At 37.9% G+C, this 26,566-nt stretch overlaps 1 protein-coding gene across 1 annotated transcript in view; it reads right to left on the bottom strand.

Moving 5' to 3' along the window:
• The window catches only part of LOC137182449 (cytosolic carboxypeptidase 4), a 218,276-nt gene that overhangs the window by 28,028 nt on the left and 163,682 nt on the right, over window positions 1-26,566 (bottom strand). Inside the window, exons 22-25 of the mRNA XM_067588662.1 lie at window positions 8,213-8,342; window positions 5,633-5,764; window positions 5,355-5,417; window positions 3,464-3,577 (exon numbers count right to left, since the gene is read on the bottom strand). Of these exons, the coding sequence (XP_067444763.1) occupies window positions 3,464-3,577; window positions 5,355-5,417; window positions 5,633-5,764; window positions 8,213-8,342 (439 nt within the window). The remainder of the gene's footprint in view (window positions 1-3,463; window positions 3,578-5,354; window positions 5,418-5,632; window positions 5,765-8,212; window positions 8,343-26,566) is intronic.

The following is a 26,566-nucleotide window of genomic DNA, read 5'->3' as shown; positions in this document are numbered from 1 at the left end:
AGAGTCTGGTATCAATTTCAGTTTCAACAATTTCAGCAATTTGTTTCCACGTCAGTCTTGATTTTTAAGAATGGTGGTGAGTACTGGGAAGCTGGAGACCTCAATGATCAGCTGTTTCTCCATTTTGTTCTTTGTTGTTCCATTTTCTTTTTTTTCATTTAAGTTCTTTCACACATTTGAGTGGAGTAGTAAACACCTCTGTGCTCCTGTGTCCATGTGAATCAAAACAAGTTTGCACTCCTCTGGTTGTCGCTTGCATCGCTTCAGATGACATTTGCATAAAGTTGAGCCTTATACAGCTCTCCTTTGTTATGTAGCTGCAGTAGTTGTTGAGTCTGTATGTGTGACTTCCACTGTGCATCTAAAGATCATCTTCTGCCTTAATATAACTGTGGATATTGAGATAAATCAAAGCTACAGTAAAAGGGCTGCATGGCTGTAGATGAATGTGTCCTATAGAGCAAATAAACAGAGAAACCAAACTCAGGAATAGACTACACGTCTTCTGCACAAAGTCCCTCTGAAATTGATTGTTGTCTGTGCACGGTGTGAAGCCAAGATGTTGACTTGTACAAGACATGCTGTTCAGTAACATAAACACTAATGTGACTTTAATAAGCACAAGCTGAGAGAGAACACACTGAAACATTAATGATATGGGAGGATTTGACTCTCTTTTTATCCCTCATTCCCTCTGTTTCCTCAGCTTTGATGAATAACTTAATAAGAAACTGACTCCTGGCTCTGTTCACATACACTGCACAGGAGGATGCACACACATATATGTACTTCTGGCTGATGTCCTCATTTGTCCATTGCAATGAGCTCCTAGATAAACATGACTATATTTGCGTGTTTATTACAAGCAAGTGGAATAAGTCTTTTCACCTAATCTTCATAATTATTCTAATTTCATTTCATTTAATCATAGTGTAGTCGTGTTTGTTCTTGAGGTGTCATTTACAAGAAAGACATGAGACCCAAGACATTAATAGAACTACCAGAAAATGCTAATGGTGCAGTCCATACCGAGCCTCAAAGCTCCCCTACCCCAACATATTTAAATATGTCCAGTCTATCAAATCCATTATGTATAATCAAGGTTAAACTGAAAAACCTATCCACTTATTCTGATGAATACTTTCTCACTATTTTATCATTACATAAGTGCTAACTAAGTTAAGGTCATCCTGTATTTGTAACAAGACAGGTTGACAGGATAAGAGCACAAATCAATTGTCCAACTGAGCTGAGAGAAGGAAAAACACATCAAAAAGCCTCTTCCCTGTCCTATGACTTCATGATCTGTTCTTCCTGTATGAGTAAAGAGGAGCTAATAACCCAGTTTAACTCTATTTGTACAGACATCTTGGACTCTGTTGCACCACTCAATATTAGAAAACCTAAAACTAAAACTCAACCATGGCTGAACGACAATACCCATGCTCTCAGGCAATTATGCAGAAAAGCATAAAGAAAATGGAAAAAAGACAGACTTCAAGTTTCATACGAAATGATGAGAAGCTCTCTCATTATCTATCAACAATCTGTTAATGCCGTGAGGGCAAAATACTTTACTGACATAATCTCAAGAAATTCCCACTCTCCCAAAGTACTCTTCGACGCAATTAACTCTGTCCTAAACCCTGCTGATACTGGTCATCTGCCAACCGCAATCACCTGCGATGAATTTCTCAACTTAAGTAAAATCGATAACATCCGATCTGCTATTTCACCTCCTGCCTACAACGCCCCCGTCTTCCCTCCATGTTCTGCTGTCCTTAGCAAATTTGAGCCTGTGTCCCTTGCTCATATCATAGACACAGTCACACACACTAAGCCAACTTCTTGTCATCTGGATATCCATTTTAGGGCCCATCTTATTCACCTTATGCATGCTCCTTCTTGGCTCCATCTTCAATAAACATAATATCTCCTATCATTGCTACACAGATGATACACAGCTATACCTCCCATTAGAACCTGGTGATATCAATAATAACGCAGTTAGGTCCCTTCTTGACTGTGTCCAGGATGTACAAAATTGGATGGCACAAAACTATCTTCAGTTAAATGCTAGTAAGACAGAAGTGGTTTTATTTGGTCCCTCCAACTCCAGTGGGGGTATCAATCAATCAATCAATCAATTTTTATTTATATAGCGCCAAATCACAACAAAAGTCATCTCAGGGCACTTTTCACGTAGAGGTAGGTATAGCAAATCACTTAGGGCCCCTGGCCCCTAACCTTCATACCCATGCCAGAAATCTTAGTGTCATTTTCGATCCAGCTTTAAAATTTGACAAACAAGTTAACTCTGTTGTCAAAGGTTGTTTTTACCAGCTAAGAAACATTGCTAAACTGAAACCGCCCCTCTCATTTCCTGATTTGAAGACTGTCACAAATGCTTTGATTTCCTCTCGACTGGATTACTGTAATGCCCTTTATTTGGGTATTAGCTACTCATCCCTGTCTCGCTTGCAGCTAGTGCAGAATGCGGCTGCTAGGCTACTAACTGGTACAAGGAAGAGAGACAGCATCACACCTGTACTGGCATCCCTGCATTGGTTACCAGTCAAGTATAGGACTGAGTTTAAGGTCCTTTTATTTGTTTTTCAGGCTCTACACAGCCTGGCGCCCCAGTACATCTCAGAGCTCGTCTGCCCTTTTCCAACACCAGATCTCTGAGATCCTCTTACTAACTGCTCCTTGCTGTCCCTCGATCGAGGCTGAGGGGTAAGGGTGACCGTGCATTTGCTGTAGCTGCCCCAAAACTTTAGAACAGTTTACCTTTTGGAATTACGTGTTCCCTTTCAGTAGACACGTTTAAGGCCAAACTTAAGACCCACATGTTCTCTCTCTTGTGTGTCCTTAAAAAAACTCAAAACTTCAAAACTCTGTGTTGATTGGCTTTTAGTCTGCCTCTCCTATCCTATCCTACATTCATAAGTTAGAAATCAATTCCACGCTGCATCAACACATCGGTCATTAATGTGAAGAGGTTGAGTCCTTGATGATGCAATCAGAATATGACACCAGTGCAACCAAATATTTGTATGCTGTTTGGTTCAAATGTTCACTCCGTTGTTCCTCTGAATGTTATTTTCTGTACAGATCGCTTTTTCCTCATGTGTTTTGTCCTTTTTACTTATAACTATCATCACATTGCTATTAGCAGCTAGACTAATTATTCTGGGCTTTTGCACTTACTCTATAATATGCTGAAGACACTTTATAGCTGCAGTTTTATGTGCTCAGTTAACAGTTAAGATAACAGTTAGAACTGGTGACTGGAGGCTACCTCTACAGTACAGTAAGATACATGCTCTCTGAGGCCGCCAAGTGATCAGCCTGAGACTTAATTATACCCGAAAGAGAAAGAGAGAGAGAGATGTTAAATGTTTAAGACTGACAGGATGTCTTTGGGGCTCTTGCACACAATCACAATCACAATTGCACACACCTTGTATATTCCTTGATTGCACCCATTGTAAGTACTCTCCATGGTGTAACTTCTCAGTACGCCCATTTCCCTCCAAACAACCACCCTGGCTGTGGAAGAGCGAGACTTCTCCACCTGATGAGTTCAAATTAGAAATTAATCTGGAGTCAAAAAGAGAAAAGCTCAAATATGATTTGATTTAATGTGACATTAGTTGTTTTGTAATATTACTGTAAACAAATTCAGAATACAGGTAAAAATGAATTAAGCCCATATGATGTAAATGATATTTAAAGGATAGAATCACAATTTTTCAAGTGTCTTAAAACAACAGTCAGGTGTCCATAGTAACAGTGAAAGAGGTTTTCCTCGCTGTAATCATTCCTCCTGTTCATACTGGATATTAAAAAATCCCTTTCAAAGTTGCTTTCAATGGAAGTGTGGAGGCCAAAATCCACAGTGTGTCCACTAGGGATGTACAGAGAGCCCAGTATTTGTATTTGTATCTGTATTTGTTGAGGCAGAAAAATGATTTGTTTGTATTTGTATTCGAATAAAAGTGGAGAGAGGCTTAAAAATTTTTGTTTTTATTACACTTTCAATTTTAGAAAATTAAAATGTTACAATACGTATTTAAGAATAAACTACCTTACGAAGGAGGTCCCCACACTGGGTCTTGAACTGCAGTCTCCCAGATCATAGACGACTGCGCTGACTACTGAACTAAAACTTTACTCATCGCCTCATTGCAGACAGACCTCTACCTATTAATACGCCCATAACACAGAGACAGCACACCTTGTAACATGTAAGGAAGAACTTCAAAAGTGATTCTTGCTTTTCACTTTTCATTTATCGCCTATTTTTTACAACCTAACTTTGTGGAAAGGAGAAGGGGAACAACAGGTTATGGAGAGTCCCTTGTAGCACTTTACTTGTGTCAGTAGTTCAGCTTTATCTCTGGGGAACACCCCCAACTCTGGGAGTGATGTCCAAATAAGGAAATGTGAGTCATGTAGCAGGTGGATGTGACTCCCCTTGTTGACACCTGCTGATAGACATAACAGTGGAGCAGAGGAGAGATACTGAGATAGCAATGTAACTGACCTGCACGATGGTATTTGACATTTTTTGTCTTCTCGAAAACAAATAAATTTGAAATACTTGTATGAAACAAATATTCATAAAAAACCCACTATTTGTGCTTTGTTGACTAAAGTATTTCTATTCAGACACACCCCTAGTGTCCACACAGTCATTTTGTGCAAAAATGCATTTAATAGTTGATGTGTAGCTTATATGAGGCTTCATCAGTCTGAGTTAGTCATATCAAGTGGATATCATTTACAGTCTTTTTAGCATCAAATTCCCTCTTTGTGTTTCCTCAGACAGTGTTTCCCTGTTGAGCTGCGGTGGAAGTATAGTAACAAAAAGAGGGACTTTGGCACTAAAAAAGACTGTAATGTTGAAAGATATCTACTTGATTTGACTCATTTGGATGACTGAAGCTTCATATTAGCTTTAGATAAACTTTCAAATACATTTTTTCACAGAAGGAGGACTGTGGATTTTGTCCCCATCACTTCCATTGTAAGTGCATTATGAGGGGATCTTCTAATGGTCAGTATGAACAGGAGGAACATGTTTCAATGTTCATTTGGATTGACATGGATATACACTAAATGTTATAACAGTGATTTTGATGGTGATGATAACAATGAGGATGATGAGTATGATGAGGATGTAATAAGGATGAGGATTATAATGATCATTCATATACCAAAACCAAAATTATTACAGACATACTGATTATGCTAATTGTCAAAGACATTAATTCAGACGTATGATAATGATTAGGATGACAGAACCTATTACTATCATCATTATAACTGCTGTTATTAATTATTATTACCAAATAGTTGCAGCTGTTGAAAGAGAATGCCGGTGAGATGCGATCCAAAGTCTTTGCAAGGGTCTAGAGAAGACAGACAGACGGACAGAGAGAGAGAGAGAGAGAGAGAGAGACATTTAGAACCCACAGCAGAAGCAGTAGCAGACATTGTTCAGCCATTTCCATGGCTTCAGACCTTTAACTGCAACTGTTGCAAATGCAGCAGTGGGACATAAAGAGAGGACCACACAGCATTTTGAACTGAAGCCTCTATGGTTGTGTGTGTGCATGTGTCTTACTCTATATCCAGGGTCTTCTTTCAACCCTACAGTGTCAACAGTAGAGCCAGACTGCCAGAGAGTCTCCTTCACACTGCAGCCATACAGAAAGACATTCTTCTTTCGAGAGTGGCCATGGTAGTCACAGAAAACCTGACAGACAAGCACAGGGAGAGAAACAAAGGTTTGTCTGGAACACACGGCGGAAAGAATGGCCATAATCAAATGTTTACATCTTTGAATATGAGAAAACAAAATCGCTAACTGTAGTTTATGGTTGTTTATGTCCAGTGGATGTAGATGTTATGTTACACATACAAAATGTTATAACATCAACATGTACTGACATGTCTAAAAGCCTTTATAATTCCCATTAGGTCCTTGTTGGCTAAAATACTTGTGCTAGCATAAACTCTGCTTGTAGAACATGCTCTACAAGCAGACTTATTTTTATTCTCTGGCTTTTAACTGTGTTTAATCTTTTTTATTTCAATCAGGTTTTTGGGTTTTAATTTGTGCTTAAAATATTCCTATTTTACTCTTGCTCTGTTTTTTACAGTTATGTGTTATGCACATATATGTCTTTATGCTTGTATGTGTATACATACGCCTGTCTTTGGGTGCAAAACCTGTTTGCTAAATAAATAAAAGAAACTTGAAAACTTGAAACTTCCTGCCAGCTGTGGAAGATACAAGCTAACCATCATCAGTCAGAAACATAGTAGATTTGGGCAGATTAGGTGATTCAAGGGCAGAATCTGTCGTAAAATACTCAGAAAGTCCTTCAAACTAAATAACTGAAACAACCTCGATTAATGTTTATTCACACCTTTTGTGTGTGTGTGTGTTTTCTGTATTAAATCAAGACCATGGTCTTTCCCTAACCTTAACCAAGTGCTGACAGAGCCTAAGACCAAAAAAAGAGATCAACAATGATATAGTTACTATCAGATATTATACTGCAAGATCAGATCATTTGCAAAAAACAAGAAATATCATGTTACTTAACATTTTAGATATACATTAAGTATCAACATATTTGCAACTTGCCAGATACATTAACAACATTCTCTCTTTCTGATGCAATGTAGTAGTAAACACAGTTTCTAAGAGACAGGGTTGGCAGTGAGCACCACTGGAGAGCATGCTTGGTCCTCAGTATACTTGCTTGCAGGTCTAATTCTGTTGGTCATTGACTTCTAAAATCATGACAAATGACACAAATGCAAAAAGGATTGATATAAGCTTTTTCTGATCTGCCACAAGGTTTGTTTGGTTTACTCACAAAAACTACTTGGTTAAAGTCGGGGATAAGATCGTGAAAATAAAACTGTTTGAATGAAGGAAAACTATGAACTTATTACTGCATGGGTTTTATTCTGTTGCACTGGCCATCATTTCTCTTCAAACAACACTGAATTCACCAGAGTAATTGGTAAGATCTCCAAATGTGGCCAAATAAAAATAGGTCCAACGGGTCGAGAAACACAAGCAGTCAGTCAAACTGATTTGGAAGTGATTACCCAAACTATTAGTTTTACTGTAAACTGTTTGTCTGTCACACTTTTCAGACCCACTTCCTGCTTCAGATTTGGCCTACAGTACTGTCCTTACCACAATTTCCTGTGCTATCATTAAAATTTACATTTTAGGTGTGTTCACATTCAGTTTAACCTCCAAATAAACTGCTTTAGATAATCTAGATAAACTGTTTTATGTGTCAGCTACTCAGTTATTCTGTCCCAGCTACTCACTCTCTCTCAGTTACTTTGTTGAGTACAATGTTGTCATAACTGATAGAGGTGCTGCTAGTTTAGGGAAAGATCATGGTCATGGTTAATAGAACTCAATGCTGACAGCTGGTAGGAACAGTATGTAAACATCTGTGTCAAAGTCACACACTTTGTTGATCTGTCCACCCTGATTACTTCCCTGAGAGGTTTCATGGCTTTTTAATATCACACTACTTCCTCCTTTGCCTCTGAGAGACAACAGCCATCATTTGCGACCACAAGAGGTTCCTCTGCTTAAAGCTATGCAATTCTAAGCATTGTGTTTTTTCAAATGCAAATCTCCAGGCAGTGAAAAGGTTAACAAATCCTTGATGATTGAAAGTTCACATGTTTTTCACCCTATGTCAGTCTACAGCAACAGTTAATTATGTAAATTAGCCTGAAAAACAACCTCACCACTCTAATTTGGAACAATTAAATAAGCCAATCAAGGTCAATTCATTATAGGTCTTTCTCATTAAAGCCTCATTACATTACATTTCAGTTTCAGCAAGACACATACAAACACACACTTACAAACGGCACGCAGCACACATTCACACACTGTTAGTCTTAGTGTTTGGCTCAATAATGTGCTGCAGGTATTGTGAGGGGAAATTGAAATGATCAGGCATTAATTTTCTTGATAATTAGGTTCCCATTGATTTGAAAATCAACTCTAATTGTTCAGCATTGCATCTGGAATCAGGAAATAATAGTTATTGCAGGGGTAGGCTCCGATTAGTATGAGATCGTTCCAGCACAAAAAGAGAATTTTAATTTTTATCCAGACCAAAACTAGACCTAAAGAGACCGCAGAGGGACTCACCAGTGGAGTTCGTCCTATACTGTTGAGATAGTACAGGAAGCCCTTGGTATGGTAGATGGTTGGACTGAGGACGGGGTCTGGTTTACACCATTGACGATTCAGATCCTCACTGTTCAGATCACAGCGATTCCTGAGAGGACATACAGCAAAACAGACGGACAGGACATTTACACTGAATGTTTTTTGCTCAGCCTATTTACGCTCACAGAAGGATGGTAAATTGTTATTATGTGCTTCTTTTAGACTCCGGGACTTATTTAATTGAAAAGATAGATAGATAAACGTGATGCAGGTTAGTTGAAGAGCAAATTAAACTCAGTCTCTTCCAGATGTAGACTGAATAAAAGAAGACTACAATAAACATGCTGCAAACACAAATACACAGCAAGTTCTTGTACTTCACATATGGATAACAATGGTTATATAATGAGATCATCTCCGAAACAGTTCGAAATGATAATCATATTTCACATTTATACAAACAGATATTTTAACAAATATAATACATGACTCTGATTATTGAGATCCTTGGTGTTGTGGTGAATCAGATGAGTACTAGCTAATGGTTTGCAGAGCTTGTAAGGGCTGTACACACCCAAGGCTTAACTTCTTGCCTGAGAAGACAACTTCAGGGGACATAAAATGCCTCAAGTATGAATGTATTTACAGAAAATGTGGTTTGTTTTGGTCAAGGTTTGATTTAACTTCTCCTGGAGTTGTAACTGAGGTTGTAAGGTAGATTATTTGATGTATACAAGTGCACTGTTTCATAAGTTTTATAAGATATTTGATGTGTTGACACTTCTTGTAGGTTGGTTGCTCATCAATGAATCTTCTATTGAATTCTCTCAATACCAGATTTGCTGTTAGGTTGCAAATTCCTGGTTGGACTGAACAGTGGTGACTCAGGGATGTTTCTTGGAAAGAAATAACAATTGTAGTGATTCTAGTTCTGGAAATAACCCAGAAGCCTGTCTGCCATGTGCTTTGGCTGCTGAAACAGAGGTGGGATTTTACATGGTCTTCTTTGGCACCGGAGCCAGTCAGCCAGTTTCATCATGAATATTTATAAGCTGGTCTGGAAATTGTCCATATTCCTGAGAACACATATATACAGACACACAGTGCAAAATATAGAAGTTCGAGAGAGAGATAGAGAGGGAGGGGATACATCCTTTTAAAGATCTATTTAGCCTCTATAGAATAAATGCCTATGACAGTCATTCTTCTGTAGTATTGAACAGGTTTATGCCAGAGAGATAAAGAGGGAGATGGAGGGAGGGACAGATAAAGATAGATAAAAGATAAAGACAGAGGCCAAAGAGAGGATTGAGAGGAGAAAAAAAAAATTAATTTAAACATTGTCTCAGATTTCCCACAAAAGGTTTAATGAGGTAAAAGAAGAGGTCTTTATTCCGTCAGCCTTAAGACTATTTGTCCACTATCCCAGTCCATTAAAACTCAACCAATTACATATTTGTGGGCCCAGCATGATACTAACCTAACAGCAAATCTGGTATTGAGAGAATTCAATAGAAGATGCATTGATGAGCATCCAATTCATATATAAAATCATAGTCAGTTCCATGAATTAAATGATCGTTTTAGCAGTTTGAACGTGTAAGAATTATATACACTAATTTTAATTCCAACCTTGTCATGTAGACATTTTTTATGTTTTTTAATGTAAGAAAGTTAGCTCAGTTTTACACGTTGAGAAGTATGGATGAAGAGATGAAAAGATGAAGCCATGACTGGAGTTTTCAGTCATAGAGGTTCAGGTGACTGTTTATTTGCAGTCGAATGAACCTGTACTCTCCAGTAAATAACATACTAAACATATACATTCGTATACATTCACTGAACAAAGATTATGAAAATCAAATGCAAATTTCTTGCTAGAAATGTTATCAAAATGCATTTCAATGCTGAAAAAAATAAAATAAAATCTTAAAATATCGCACTTTCCACTGAGAATAACAGGAATGGCAGCCATTTTGTTTGTTTTCGCTGAAGGAAACATGACAATCACGTGACATGGACGCAGACTTACATAGGGGTTGTCCCTGCGGTGATCCAGCTTATCAATAGATGATCAGTGATCAACCACATGAATAGATGATAACAGCTTTCTGAACCTACTAGCAGGTGTAGCAGGCCCCTTCTAACCCATATCTGAGGCTGATAACCACTGATAACACCATTCAATTGAGCAATAACATTCGAAGCAGGTGACAACATATTGACAATGTTGGTATTTGCAGAGCCTTACAGTTTTTTTTACAATTGGTTACCTGCATGGTTCAATTCTGAGTCCACATCTTCAAAACTCTCCACATAGTCCACACAACAGCAACATTTATGGAGCAAACTGTGACACATTTGCATAGTTTTCACACAGAAAGCATTCAGTGACTACAGCCTCAAATGTTGTGAATACTTTTCTCACTCAAACACGAACAAGCAGCAAAACTCTGTGGATATACAGAACATTTTACACGCTTCCAAACTCTTCAGTTTATGTTCAGATACTGTATATACACTGTACACATGTATTCATATAGACAGCAATCTGCCGAATCATAACCACACTGATATACATCTATATTCAACCAAAAAACAAGACGTTGGTTTCAGAAATAAAGCCCATTGAAAGCTTTCCTGCTGCATTTCTATGACTTGTCCCTGTAGATATACTGTAGTACATTCTATAGAGAGCTACACATCTGACTGTATTTATACAATATACACATTGCTAATACTATCAACCTCTAAAAACTACATATATACAATATACATATGTCTGACACTATCAACCATTAAAAAACAACTTATGCACAATAAAAGTTATTAAACTTTGACTGCCATAAAAAGATCATCTGTTAGTGTTTTTATCTCAGTGTGCTCTGACACGACTTGTGTTTGTGTCTGCTGGAAAGATTTGCTTTTGTGTGCAAAATGAGCAGCTGTGCCCAGCAGTGTGTTGGTAAAGTTGACTGCATGAAAAGTTTTTGAGATGCGGACTCAGTATTGAACCAATAGTAAAAAACTGTAATAGTAATGGGACTAAAAATATACATTTCATTCTGAGGGTTGACAATCAAAGGGCTTTATCCCCTGGGGAACATGAAGGCACTCTATAAACTTTACAGTAATCCGTCCATTAATTTATGAGATAATTGACAATTTAGTCTGAGGGTGGTGCTCGATAAAAACCTTATATAATCTGGGGATGATGAACTCTTATTCTTCCATATTTAATGGAAATCCAGCCAATAGATTTAGATATCTTCTCATTTACTTAAGTGTTGGACAAGGGGACATATTTTCCTGCTGGTAGTGAGGAAAGGTTAGGGGGTCACCAAATCCATATATCATCATCCTCTAGGGACAATAAATATTCAGGCCATGTTTCATGGCAGGCTGGCAACAACAGTATAAAAATACCCCATTACAAGTAAAACTCCTGCATTGAAAATCCTACTACAGTAAAAGTACGTAAGTATTATCAGCTTGATGTAGTTAAAGTATTGCAGTAAAAGTAGTGGTTTGGATTATTACAATATTTCTCGATTCCTGAGACACATCTTCTTGAAAGTATGCTCCATTTCCCAAAATCCTAAACACAAATGCATAACTGCACACTCATCTTCACAAACTTCAAACTTCCATGTCAAAACCAAACTCTCCACTCAAGACCATGAAATCTTACATCTAAACCAAACTTTACCTTCAGACATCACACAAAAGCCATCAAATACACAAACACTACAAAATAGGCATCACACACTGATGAGATCAATTCAAAACACAAACGTAAAATGAATAATGGCACTTATGGTTTTCCCCTCAACAACCTCTTTATATGATGAACACAACATAAAGAAAAATATACATTTTCATTTTTTTTAATTCCTCAATGTACTGTAGTAAAATAAACTGAAACTGAGTGAAAAAGTAAAAATATGCAACAGATAAAAAAAAACATAGAATACAGCAAAATAATTGCCATGTATTTACCAATATAAACCAGTGGGATTGGTTTATATTGGTACTGATTGGTGTGTGAACAATTTTGACTCCACCTGGAGAATTGTGTGTTAATTGGTTTCCAGCTGTGATGACTTGACTTGAGTTAATGATATCGAATACCAGTGCTTTCTAAATGAGCACATGAGTGAAAACAGGGGAATAGTGTTTATAGGTTTGGGAAATGGGTCTGTCTTTTGGAAGATGGTGTCATAGTTTCGGGTGTTTAGTTAATAGGCCCAGTTAAAGTGTGTAAGCAATCAAGAAAAACTTAATACTGAAGCATCAGTGTTAAAGCAGCATGTTACTGTTGTAGCTGCTGGAGGTGGAGCTAGTTTCAACTACTTAACATACAGTTAGCTAGTTTAGTCCAGTGGTTCCCAACCTAGGGGTCGGGTCCCTCCAAAGGGTCAGCAGATAAATCTGAGGGATCGTGAGATGATTAATGGGAGAGGAAAGAAGAAAAAACAAAGTGCTGATACACAAATCTGTTTTCAGTTTTTGGACTTTTTCTCTAATCTTTGATTTCTGGTGAAATATTGGATCATTTGAACATTTATTGAAATGAAAGCATGTGAGAAGTTTAGAGGGAAAAATCACTATTTGGTGGAGCTGTTAACAACTCATAGACATCTGAAATGTGACCCTGACAACACACTGCTTTTTGTAAGACGTCAAAAGCCAAAAAGGATGGAAACCACTGGTTTCATCTTTAACAATGTGTTGTATTTTAAAAGCTTGTTATATTATCCATTGTGTCAAATCTTCATCTGAAAAGTAACTAAAGCTGTCAAATAAATGTAGTGGAGTAGAAAGTACAATATTTCCCTCTGAAATGTAGTGGAGTTGAAGTATAAAGTAGTATCAAATGGAAATACTCAAGTAACGTACAAGTACTTCAAAATTGTACTGAGGTATAGTACTTGAGTAAATGTACTTAGTTACTTTCCACCACTGATAGTTGATGATATCTTGCTCAGGAATTAAGAGCTGGATGTACAGACCGACTGACCATCTTCACAAAGTCCAACACAAGCAGGGTCAAAATACTAAGACTTTGTCTCCAGTAATGTGTTACATAACACAAGAAGATAGCAATCATGACACATCTGAGGACCTTGGCTACTAAATATAGCTAAGGCTGCTGTACACGAGACCAACCAGGATACAAGGGTTTGAGCCCCCTTTCAGTAAGACCCTAATGCTATACTGCAGTGTAAGTGACAGTGATAAATGTATTTCAGAAGGGTGGACACCTGTGTTTGTGTATGCATGATGCATTGATGCATGACAGAGCATCCCCCATCTTCCTCCTCCAAGGAGTCTGTCTTCTCATGGGAAACAGTTTTTCTACTTGCATTTAAAGTATGTGTGCATGTGTGTGTAACGCATCAGCCTGCCAAAGCTTCCTTCACTCTGAGGGAGGAGGTTTGTGTCACATTACAGCATAAAAAATCTACATTCTGACAGCTCACATTCAGAGCCACACACAGTTTTCACACTGCAGATTTGTATTGCAGAAAGTGGAAATGATGTGTATGCAGAGTATATGTGTACAATTGAATTTGTACATGTACATGCTGGTGTGTATTGTACAGGTGTGTGTGTGTGTGTGTGTGTATGTGTCAGTTGGTAAGCTTGAGTGAGCTGAGTTGAGTGTAATCAAAAAAAAGCAAATAAGCTGTAAAACTATTTAAACAAAGTGTATGAAGTTAAATTAATGACTCCCACACAAGAGATGAATGCCAGGGCTACTAAGCAACAAAAAAAGGGTCCTGAAAGGGAAACAGCATTCTGTTTTACAATTCCCACTTTTACAAATCCCCTTGCTATGGCGGGGACATTTCAATTAATAAATTAAGTCAGTTGGTGAACATGAACAGCCTTCTCTGGAAGCCAAAAGAACACAGGAGCCAGACCTATATCTGTGATACAATCCAGACTTTCTCAACTACATGTTCATGAAATGACAGATTTGCTCTCCATTTTGAATACAGAGGACACTGAATAGCATAATTTGAAGTTAAATTTATTATTTTGGAGCTGAATTCCAGCAAACTGAATGTAATAACATTACATGAAATTTAATTCACTTGGTCTGAAACTGTATTTGATCTTCATTGAAAATTCAACTCTATATACTCAGGGTCTCCGCAAGTGTAGCCTAGTTTTTGCAAGCCACCGCTGAGCCAAATGATCGGGAATTTTTTTATGTATTTACAGCGGGGTGGATCTGTTGGAAACATAGATGTAACAGTTGGAAAGCTACTTAATGTAGCTTAAAAGTTAAGGACAGAACTTTTTGTTAGCAGTTGTGTTATACAGCAGTCTTGACAGTTTGAGGCACCACTCGTGTTTTAGCTGCAGTGTACAAGCTAACGGCTAATGGTAAGCTAGAGGAGTGAGTGAGAGAGCGGTGTGTGGCTGATGTCAGGGCGGACAGAGGTGTTCTGATCGGCAGAGCTGGGTGAGCAGTATAAACTGTGAATGTAGCTGTACATGTAGGCTATGTTATGATCCACATTTTACAATAAAAATAAATTATGCAGTCCATCAAGCAAAGCAGAGTTCCTGAATTTTGTATAGATACATTTTGCTGATGGTAGTGACACGAATGAGCTGCAATTTATTCCATGGAGCAGTAAAAGTGTCTCAGAACTTTTGAACCAGATATGGTATAAACTTTGATTATTTATTTTAATTTATTTTGTTGTTGAAATGTGCCCAGCAATCCAAAGCTGTAAGAATCAGTAGCCAAATGTATGTAAATATGAGTTGAATGGCCTTTGTTTAATTTCACTTTCTTGCAGGGTCATTTGTTGCTCATTAAGAGAAAAATGTACTGTAATCTTAAGTCCACACATCTGGACACTACTGCATACATCCCACCTGGATGTTCTCCGGAGTCCTGTGGATTTTGTAGGTAATACATAGCATAGTACATGCTTCCTCAATGCTCAACTCCCATACCAGTTAAGACATCAGACCATTTAATGTCATGTCACTATCCACCAGGACATTGCATCTTTATTTCCCACTGTTCGACCCTTATTAGACCTTCTTAGAGGGTAATCTGTGACACATTACAACAGAACTGTACCATAAACTAAAGTGAAACTTTTCAACATGCCCAAGACTTCAGAAAGTGATAAAGACTTGAAACGCATCTCTTATGTCTTTAGGCTGGCCCTCAACAAGTTCTTGAACTGTGTCTTTATTTTACTTTGAGTTTTACTTAGACATCTGTTAAATTAAATTTAAATAAATTTTGTTCTTCAAGTATGAGCACATTTTAATCCTTTATTGAGAAATGCAGTTATATTTCCTTTTATAATTCTTAACAAGAAAGCTCACGTTTTAACATGTAGTATTTTCCTTTTGAAGTTCATCTGACCAAAGTAATTACTCTAGCCAACTAAAGAGTAAGAACAGCCAGAGTAAATTTTCCAACACTCAACAATATCACAAAGACTCAGCAAAAGCCTGAACTCAGCACTGGCTCACGTTGTTCTGAAGAAGACAGCAACACCTCAGCCGGACCTCTGGTTGCCAGCCCAAACTAGACAGCCACACGGACTGAAATTACCATCTGTCAGGCTCACTAGCTCAGCGACAGACTCTTTCACTACGTCGACTGGGAGCTCAGCCAGTAACAACTGCTCAGCTTCACCCTTGGTCCATCATCCCCGCCCAAAAAGCCTGCACAATCCGGACCTGCAGAGACGACATCAGCTACAACGAAACTCCTCAACAGTAAGGCATAACATGGCCTTGTGATCAAGGTTAATGTCTGATAAAATAAAGTGATAAATAATTTCATTAGATAAGCTGAAGCTCTCTTAGCATTCCCCGTTGTTATAGCATTAAGTTAGGTTCAAGTCACTCACTTCGAGCCACTATTTCCTAATATTCAGTGTTCCTACTATGATTTAAATTTATTATTCTTTTGTTTTATTATTCTCTTTGTCATGTACTATTACGATGTTTTGTTATATTAATAAATGTCTTCATTTATCTTAAGAAGTTGTTGCTGTGGTTTCATTTGAGCACAGCAGACAGAGGTCACTGTTATGAAAAGAATTTAGGATTAATTTGAGACTGATCAATTAAACGTTTCCTTCTAACATGAAAAAGGAGGTGGTGCCCTGACGAGTGAATCAAAGAATAAAAGTAGAGATTGACCCCTACACTGTGTTTGTTTACTGTCAAATAAAGACCATATTAATTCTAGAATTTGTCTAATTTGTACAAATTAGACAAAAACAATAGATACAAAGTACGGTTTATTACGTCTTATCAGTGTACCATAAAATAAAGTGCAACTGAGATTTATTTGTCTTCTGTGGCAGTAAATACAACACATGGCTCCGCTGCCATCTCAACTATATTCAGAGTTCAACAAGATATTTAAGGCTGACAAACAGTAACGTTAACTTAACAATGATTAACAGCAGGACTATGACTACGAGCTGGCACTTCCCCACAGATACACACAGGCTTGGTCTGGCAATCTGGCAACTCTGACAAATGCCAGATGGGTCAGCTCACCTAGTGGGCTGCAAGGCTACCAGCAATGTGGGGAAAAAAAATTGTGGGGAAGAAAATTTGACCTGCCGGCCGCAGCCCACCTGATGTTGGAACAGCCCATCTGATTGTTGGTTACGCGGTCCCAATTGTCAAAAGGCTATGTACCGTAAGGCTGGTGCAGGAAGCACTGCTGTCATCCTTCCCTCACCCCTTTAGTGTCTATATAACGTTAATGTCAGAGGTCAAGCAGGAAATAATCAGATCAAGAAGACAGAAAGAGTGGACTTTGAACTGGAAAATACAGCTAGGTGATACAAATGGATAAAGGTCCCAAAAAGTGAAGGTGGAGTGGAAAAGGTCAGAGAGAAAAAGAAGAAAAAAAGCACAGTTGTCCATGAGTGAGTGACTGAACAAGTGAGTGCCTGAGTGAGTGATGAAGTTACACCACTGGTCGGCCGGCCCAGTGTTGGAGTTTCCCGATTGGCCGTTGCTCTTTCAAAATGAATTGATCGAGATGATGGAAGCAGAGGACAGCAGTGTGATGCAGAGTGACTGTGTTTCCTGCTCCAAGCTCTGACACTCTCAGCTCTGGTGTTAATGCTGTGAAGTTGGCTAAACTCCTCTTTAAACAGATACGTACCAGCATCTCTACTGTCTCCTCCTCTACTGTCCAGTGTGATCGACTTTCCGGCTGACAGTGCTGTCAACAGCCAGCAGCAGAGACACTTGATTTTATAACTGAACTAATACCAGGATGCGTTTTCATTTCTCTGATGTTTTCACGTTACAAACAATGAAGAACAGCATTAAAACAAGTTTTGCAGGTTAAACATGAGACTCATGTAGCTGTTATATCAGGTTAGTGCGGGGCAGCTGCTCTGCAGGTGCGCTTGATTTGACTGTAACTGCGGTAACCAGGCAGAGATGAGCCTCCTGAATTGTACCCAAAGTGCTGTCAAAAATTTCATTATAATTTTCACCGCAGCCTCCATGATCAACGGGAAAGAGGCAGAAAAAAGGTGCATGCACAGTTCAAGCACAGTTAAAGCACTCCAAATAACCATCACTCTGACAAAACATTCAGTGCAGAGTGAAAAACCAGAGACATCCACAGAGTGAAACAGATGAAAGAGCAGGGGGAGTTAACAGATAATTAGAATAGTTACAATTAGAATTAAAAGAAGGTCTCTTTCACATTAAACATCCCAAGATAGGAGTGGAAAGTATTGTTCTTGCAACTGCATTTACAACCTTTTTTTTGACTCAAATGTAGTTTAACCATGTCATGTGATATGCTACTTCAGTACACTACCAGCAAATATTACTGGAACAGAAAATTGCAGTTAAACATTCAATATCCAGGAATTCACATTAAAACACTACCGCGGACTATGCCTGTGACAAATTGGCCACAATTCCACACACTGATCATGCACGGTCCAGCCATATACTAGGTTTTTGACCTAGTCTTGTTTTTGAGGTTTTTGAGATTTTTGCCTGCTCCCTTGGATTAATTTTCCTCAATTTCTATTTCTGACCCTGTTTCTGCGTATTAGCGAAATTAAGTGACTTTTGCTTTTCAGTCCACCACACCACCCAGTCACTACACAGTTTTTGCTTATTATTGTTTTTAGACTATTGGGGACCACTGACTTCATGGATAATGACGCATTTATTCAGGGTTTTTCTCCTAATATCAAGTTCAGAACAGTTTCTTGAGTCTGTCTCATAGTCTGTATATGAAGATGGATGTAGTGAGGTGTGATGTCAACCACTGGTTTACATTGGAGCCAGTTTGAGGCTCGGAGTTGTAGCTTATGGTCTGTGTTGTCTTTTCCATCTGGAGCCACAACCTTCTAAATGAAGGGTGTGGGGTGTTGCTTGTCACACTCTTCGAGGTCCTGAAGTGTTTGAATGATTGAGAGTGATTGAGACCATAATGACACATTGTAAAAATGATTGACTTAGTATTTCTAGAGAGAAGTTGAGGCTTTTTGAGCAATTAGAGCATCTAGCAGCCATTGGTGGCATTGCACTTTAAGATACCTCTGCATTGGCTTCAGTCTCAAGCCATAGTAGCTGCTGCTTGGTCTGTCTTCTCTCTGTTTCTGTCTTGCGCTGATTGTCTCTGCCTGCTTTCCCTCATCTTTCGTTTTTTTTTTTTTACTCTGTTTCCCTCTGTCTTGCTGTAATCCCTCTCTCCCTCTAAATCTCTTGCCTTGTGCCGCAGCCTCCCAGCCTCAGCTGTGTCCCAGGGCAGCAGACACAGGGATCTAACGAGTTAAAACTCTTTGTAAACTGTTACTTTCTAACACCCCCTTTGCCTAGCACTGCTGCTGCCTGCCCTCAGGCGTGTGTGCATTTTTGTGTGTGTGAGCGACGGTCTGTGTGCATTTGTGTGCGATGTCATTAGGAATTTGCTGCCAGATAATGTTTTATTCTATGAGCTTCAGTTCAGCCTATAGCTCATATTAATTTGTTATTTAATTTCAAACAGGCAGCATTCAATCACTGTATGTTTATCCAGCCTTTATGTGTGTTCGTGTTTATCAGTGTAAAAATTCACTGTGACATTCAAATCTGCCTGTATAGATGGATCCCAGATGCTCTTAGAAGTACAGTGTGCACTGTGTATTAGTCATTTGTTGGCTTTTGTTGCATGGTATTGATGGCAAATGTGCAAATGAACACATGAATGTAACTACATGAGAGCTGTAATATTCCTATAGTTTTCATAAAGTGCTAGTGTCTGTGTTCCTGTCAATAAGATATCCACTGCTCTCTAGACCTTCAGAGATGAATCACTGTCAACTGGAAACACTCCTCAACACCTGAGAGAGTAATTAAAAGATTGAGTGAGTGAGTGAGTGAGTGAGTGAGTCTCTGTGTGTGTGTGTGTGTGCGTGTGTGTGTGTGTGTGTGAGGCACACTGCCTCTGCTCCCTTTCAAACCGACTCTTCTGAATGAATCACAGGAAACATCAGTTACTGAGCCAGAGATAGTAGAAGTTGTGAGCCAGAGCCAGAGTCCAAGTAGTTGTTGACTTTTTCAGCATTAAACCAAGACCACCATGTTTCCCTAACCTTAACCAAGTGTTGGGAGTGTCTAAACAAAACCATAAATATGTTACTGCCAGCAGATATACTGCAAGACTGTATGAAAACAAATGAAACGCCTTATAAGTGCACATTTTCAGATACGTTCACTACGAATAGTTTGCAATTCAGCAGATATGTTAATTAAGTTAATTGGTTTTCCTCACTATATTGGTCAAAAACAATCATAATATTTCATAAAAAACAGATTTGCTGTGCAAAGGATTAGTACATAGATGGTTACCTTCACATAAACTGTTTACAGCTGTATAGTGAGAATTTGTGCATTACGCACTAACCCTAACCCTAACCCTAACCCTAACCCACTTCAGATCATTATACACATGGTTTTCTAGAGTGAGGATGAGATGGTGAAGTGGAAATGAATATAAAATCTCCAGTCTCACTGTGTGTGTGCAGTGTGCGGGAGCCCAGAGGCTGCTTCTAACACATTCTGATATTGAGGCTACTTATACATCTTTGTGGGAGAAAGAAAATGCAATTGCATCATACACTTAAAAATAAGTATGAACTGCAGTGCTATTATGCTTTCAGTGTAGAGTGTCACAACAAGTATTTAAGGATCCACCATAGTAACGTCCACAATAGGCTTGTGTCTCTTACCTCATGTTTCCAATAGTTATAGAGTAATGATCAGTATGCTTAAACAAGGACATAGAGATGATTATTTCACGTTTTAATGTTAATTACACTGTCATCTTGGCAATATCAAGAGATAAATCAATTGAAAATCTTGAAGTCTATTCTACCATATTGTAAATGAAAACAAAACATAGGTTATTGTAATTTTGGGCTTGGAGGGTTATCTGCATCAGATTGAGCTGGGTTTGTATCGGCTCCACCACTGTAGTTAAGTTCAGCAGGAAGTTACTGTACCATGAGATTAGTCCTAGGAAGGACCGTAGTGAGACTAGGTTGTGTGGGGCTGGGGCATAATGGATGGCTGATATATGATCTGTGTCAGGCAGAATTCCTTCTTTGGAAATGACATGGCCCAAGAATCTGAGGCTTGATTGTTTGAATGAACATTTTTGTGTGTTCAGTTTCAGGCCTGCATCAGGAAGAATACCAGCTTTCAACCTTGAAACCAAAGATCTTTGGCTTCTAGATAGACAAGATGTAACATATAAATCAAGGCCAAAATTCTGTTTGATATGAATAGATGTTCTTAATTTTGGCTTTGACAGAATGTTTTCAAGCCATTTTTCTTCAAATTGCAGTAAAAGCTAATGGAATTCACATTGCAAGCACAGATTATTCCTGTAGATATACAGCGTATCCACTTCCTCTAAAATTGAGTGAAGCTCCTTTGCCCAACTGTATGATTTGCTCCACATAAATACTTTCTTATTTATTTTGTTCTCTGCCATTTTGATTAGATGGTCCCACAGTTGGATGATTTCACATTTTCGTTGTACAGATCCTGGTACCCAGCCCATGTCTCCCTGAACTGCTGGAATCGGAGCAAATCTATGAACCTCCAGAAAACATCTTATAGCTCTATTCTGTATGGAGTCTATAGTTTTAGATTCTTTTAAACCGCACACCCCTGCAGCATAATTCAGTATGGGGGAGACACATGCATCGTGGAGTTGGGTATATGTAGAATAACCAAGATCATTACATACTTTCAATTTGTTAATAACTGATCCCAAAGCTCTCCCAGCAGAGTCAGTGAGGGACCCAGTTCCAACCTCATAAGTCATAAATTCATCAAGAAAGAAACTCAAGTATTTATAGATACTAACATATTGTAAAGCGACTGAACCAAAACTAATTATTTGTGTACTTCTTTCCATACCTTTCTTTCTGAAATGCATTATTTGTGTTTTGCTCTAATTTATTGTTAATCTCCACTCATAACACCACAACCTAATCATGTTTAACATATTCTGTAGATCAAACTCAGACTCAGCCTGTAAAATTATATCATCCATGTGTAATAAAATACCCGATTTAATGTCATCTATACATACGCCTAAATTAGCTTCCTTAATCTGTAGAGCTGAATCATTCACAAATAATGCAAAAAGAGGTGGAAAAAGTATATCATCTTGTTTTACTCCAAAAGGTGTATCAAACCAGTCAGTAACATATCTTTGATCTCAACACAGGCAACTGGACAACTATACAGGGTCTGGATTGCTCTATAGAATCTACCATCCACACTCACTTCCATAAGTTTAAAGGCAAGCAAAAGCCTTTTGAAAGTCAACAAAACATGTGAAAGTAGGTTTGCCTTTGGCAATTCTATTTCTAATAATACTTGATACTGAATGTGTATGATCAATACAGGTTTGTTTCTTTCTAAATCCATTCTGCTCATTGACAAGATACTTTCCTATTTCTAAATGTTGTGTGAGCCTTTTGTTCAGTATATTAGAATACAATTTGTAAGGTGTACTAAGGAGGCTGATGCCCCTATAATTGAGGGGTATTATGGGATCATTTTTTGATGACTTTGGAACAGGCTTAATAATGGACTACTGTCAAGATTATATTATGTTCTAAAAATGTCTTGAAAAGAAAAAAAAAGAGGACCTCTAAGAGATGTGGAGATTCCCATTCCAGATGCCTTATTCAATTTTGCTTTGTTTATAGCCCTTTTAACTTCTTCTATAGAAATATTGTGGTTCAGAACTGTATTTGGGCTATATCCTGGTGTATTCATAGCCATCTCCAGCTTACATTTTATAGCACAAATATATAAGAACGTGTCATCAAAACCAAGTGGAATATGGTTTCCTAGAAATAAATCTACAAAATCTCTCTCCCATTTTCCAAATACTACCTCTTTTTATTTTCAATGTCACCATTATCTAGTATAATTTAATTAAGATTTTCTTTAATTTCAAAGGGCCAAGTTTATTTATTTATTTCCAAAATTGTTGTGAGTTATTTTGTAATCAATGCAGCTGCACTGCTTGTCCTTGTCTAAATTGCTTTTTATAGATCTCTATAAAATAAACTGAGTTTGCCTGCATCGTTCCCTAAGTTGTCTTTGGGTCAGTGGGTGCTTACATTTTAGAAATTCCCTCTCTGCCTGTCCTTTATTATTCGACTCCATATTAAGTTTTTTTAGTTCTGCATTCCAATATGGCTTAGTCCTACCCATTTACTGATATGCCCCTTTTTTACTTGAGACATAAGTTTTTGTCACTAGGTATATTGCACACTGTATCACAAAATAATTAGACTATATTGCAGCTCCTGGTGTTCCATACATATTCCTATTATCCATGGTCATCCATGGTTTTATCCATCACATTTATTCTAAAATGTTCCAACAGATAGTTTTTTAACCAAGGTACCAACTCCTCTTGAGGCTTTTTTGGCTCTTACATGTAACTTCCTATTGTTACCAAACCAGCAGTAGTCTGGAAAATCAATCTGATCATTGCGTGATAGATGTGTTTCATTTAATGAAATGATATCAGGGTTTAGAGTCTACAGTAGTGAGATTCTGGTTGTCCGTATTTTTTTTTTCAAGCAAGTCCAGTTGTGATTTTAATAAATGTGTTGACAGATTTGTATTGGACCTGATGTTTTTATTTATATAATAACTATATCGTGATATTTAAGTCAATAAGCGAACTAATGACTTTTGTAGTCTACACAGCTTTCTATAATCTGCCAATCAATGGTGCATTCATCATATTTGTTTTATCAACTGCTCTTTGTAAGCTCAGTTTGATTAGTTCATTGAGCTTTATTTTGGTTTTCCTTTATTTCATCATTTTATTTATTTTCAGTTTTGCTCTTTTTATTTTGTCCTCTTTTGTGTTACACTTTGCAAAAATGATTGATTGTCTTTTGGGACTTTAATAAGATATTACAGCTGATAATGATGAATTATGCTTTCTATAAATGTGTTGTGTGACACAACAGCTGCTCTGTTGTTACATTTTGACACAGATTGTTTTTCTTCTCCGCTGTTCTTTTCATTGCTGTTGTGTGTCTACAGACTGGCGGAGAAGGTAAGGTGAGTGATTTTTACTCCTTCTTATGTTGTTTATTTGTAGAGGCCTGATATGTGCACAATGACATAATGATAGATTTATCAAACAGAACCATGTATACATGCAACTTTATTAATCTGTTACAAACAGTGCATATGCTTATTCCTGTGTTTTATGTATCTGGTACTGTAGTTCAGGGCTTTAGAATAAAAAGAGAAATGTGAAAAAGAGAATGTGATTATCACAAATCAGGAGCACAAATCATATGGCATGTGTTCAGTTTCATTTGAGTGAAAGTATCTATGTCCCCAAGTCTCACTTATATATAACAAAGAAGGGAGGGCTGACCACATTGAGGGAGAGGAGATCACATTTCCCTGTCAAAGCTTCAGACACATGGGACTATATTTTTGCAGGCAAAACAGAGAGGCAGCCTGGCACAGATGCCTGTCTGCTCACTCACTTCTCAGCTTCATGTAGCCAGATTCTGTTCTGTAGACTCATTTTACAGTTCCACTCACTGTTTTCATGGTCATGTTTTTTTTTTTTTGTACTGTTTAAAGTAATTTAAAATGTCATACACCAGTGTTTCTCACAATGAGCTTCATCATCCTCAAAAGATCCAGGGCTGGGCACAAAGACCCTCAGCACTATAACTACATCACATTGGTTCCACCTTTCTTTCTGAGGTACACACGTCATTACTCGCATGAGGTTGCTTGTTCAGAAAACATGAACATTATTATTCTAAGGATTTAAACAAAACACCAGTGCAGTTATTTTTCTCTGGATACAATCTTGGATAGTTATATATAAGACCTCTCAAAGATATTTAAATAAACAATCAGAAGAAAAAAATCATTCTCTGATTAAGCTAACAACAAGTGTTATGCAATCTGTGACCAGGGGTCACAAGTCACAAGTTCAAGGACTAAGCTGTAGTATATGTGTATTAGCAGGGTTCTATCATGGCAATAATCATACTTTGCAGCCAAATATACAGCTGTATAGACTTTGAACTGCACAGATTTCATTCTTTTCTCATATTTTCCACACATAATTTCACAATTTCAGACTAGCGGAAGACGTAAGTGAAACAAACAAATAAGGCCTTACAGACATGACAGAATAACGGGAGCTATTGTCGCTGCAAATCTTTTTTTTCTCTTGGCACATAACATGAGAAAATGAATCAAAGAAAAGGAAAAACATATACTCAGCTAAAACTTATGAGAACTCCCCTGCTTCAAATGGTTCATATGCCTTTAAGGACTCAAAATACAAACACAAACCAACAGGGAATGGGATCTGAAGTAGCAACCTTTGTTGATGCTTTGGAAACGTTGTTCCAGTTTCACACTAAATTCAGGCTCAGAGAATTGACCTGAGAGACAATGAGAAAGTCAGAGGAGAAATGAGAGATGGAGGAGACAGAAAGAAACCTGACGGCAGGATGAGTGAATCCCTGCGGTGTCCAACTTAATTCCTGTGAAATGTCAGACTTGTATTGCAAGACTTACATCACACACACACAGACACACACACATACTACTAAACAAACATGACTTCCAGAGAGCCAAATAAAGAAATAGTCAGGTAGAGACAGATTCAGGTAAGTCAGGCTGCTTCAGGTCATAAGGACAGAGCATTTTGATGGTATATTGCTCATGTCCTGTCATCTTATTGTTTTTTTTTTATCTCCAGTTGAAACAGGGTGTTAACGCTAGACACATCATGTAGAGGGAATGCACTTAAGATAATTTACGGATTGATTTGCCTAAATTACAAAACAAATTACAAGAAAAAACTTGAATGTATCCTGCAACTACAGTATGCACTTGCTACAGTACCTTGTGGCATGAACATAGTTTTTGTCATAGGTGAGTAGGTTGTGAGAACTTTGGCTGAACTAACCCTTTAAACAAGAAAAAAAACATCAACAGAGAAAAAGCAGAGTAATTCACTGTATACCTGACATGTGTTCCACACAGCAGGTTCAACAAACTCTGGATCTAACCCTGAGTAGACTAACCCTGAGATGAAACTCCTGAACAGGCCCATGGAGTAGTTTGTAAAGCTACTTTATCTACTGTACTTCACCTTTGCTGCTCAGTAGTCAATGTGGCACTTGTGTGAACTGTTTTTAACAATCCATTTGTTGTCTGTTTGTGTCTTCAAAACTCCCTAGCTTTGGCCCATACTGTCTCGTAATACCACTTTGTACCACAGGGGTGATAGTGAGTCACTGTAGTGTCCAGTCTGCCCTCAGTCCAACATGAGAGGAGGAAGAAGTAGTGCTGCCCTGAGCCTTGGCAGTAATGGCGTAGCCAGGTTGAAATTTTCACTGTAGGACTCTTAATATGTCACTTTATTGAGTTTTTTTTTTTCAGGCGAGAAAGTAACCATGTAGATTCCCAATATGTAGTCAGTTTATCCATTTGGAAAGTTGCACATCTATAGAATAGATAATGGACTATCCTACTGAACTGGACTCTGTACATATTTCTGGGACTAAGTGCAATATATAGACTATTTTATCAATTCACTTTTTTTAAGTATATATTCATACTTGTTTAATAATTATTTATGTGTGTAGTCTTAAATATGCAGTGCATGTGTCTGTTGAAGATTCTACTGCTTGTGTTTTGTTTTATCTATATTGTATGTAACGCACAAGGGACACACTAAATTTTGTTGTACAGCTGTGCAATGAAAATAAAGGC

Source organism: Thunnus thynnus, chromosome 5 (assembly GCF_963924715.1).
Source record: "Thunnus thynnus chromosome 5, fThuThy2.1, whole genome shotgun sequence".
Lineage (NCBI taxonomy): Eukaryota > Metazoa > Chordata > Actinopteri > Scombriformes > Scombridae > Thunnus > Thunnus thynnus.
The sequence above is the reverse complement of the archived record's forward strand: the minus strand, read 5'-3'. Positions and strand labels throughout refer to the sequence as shown.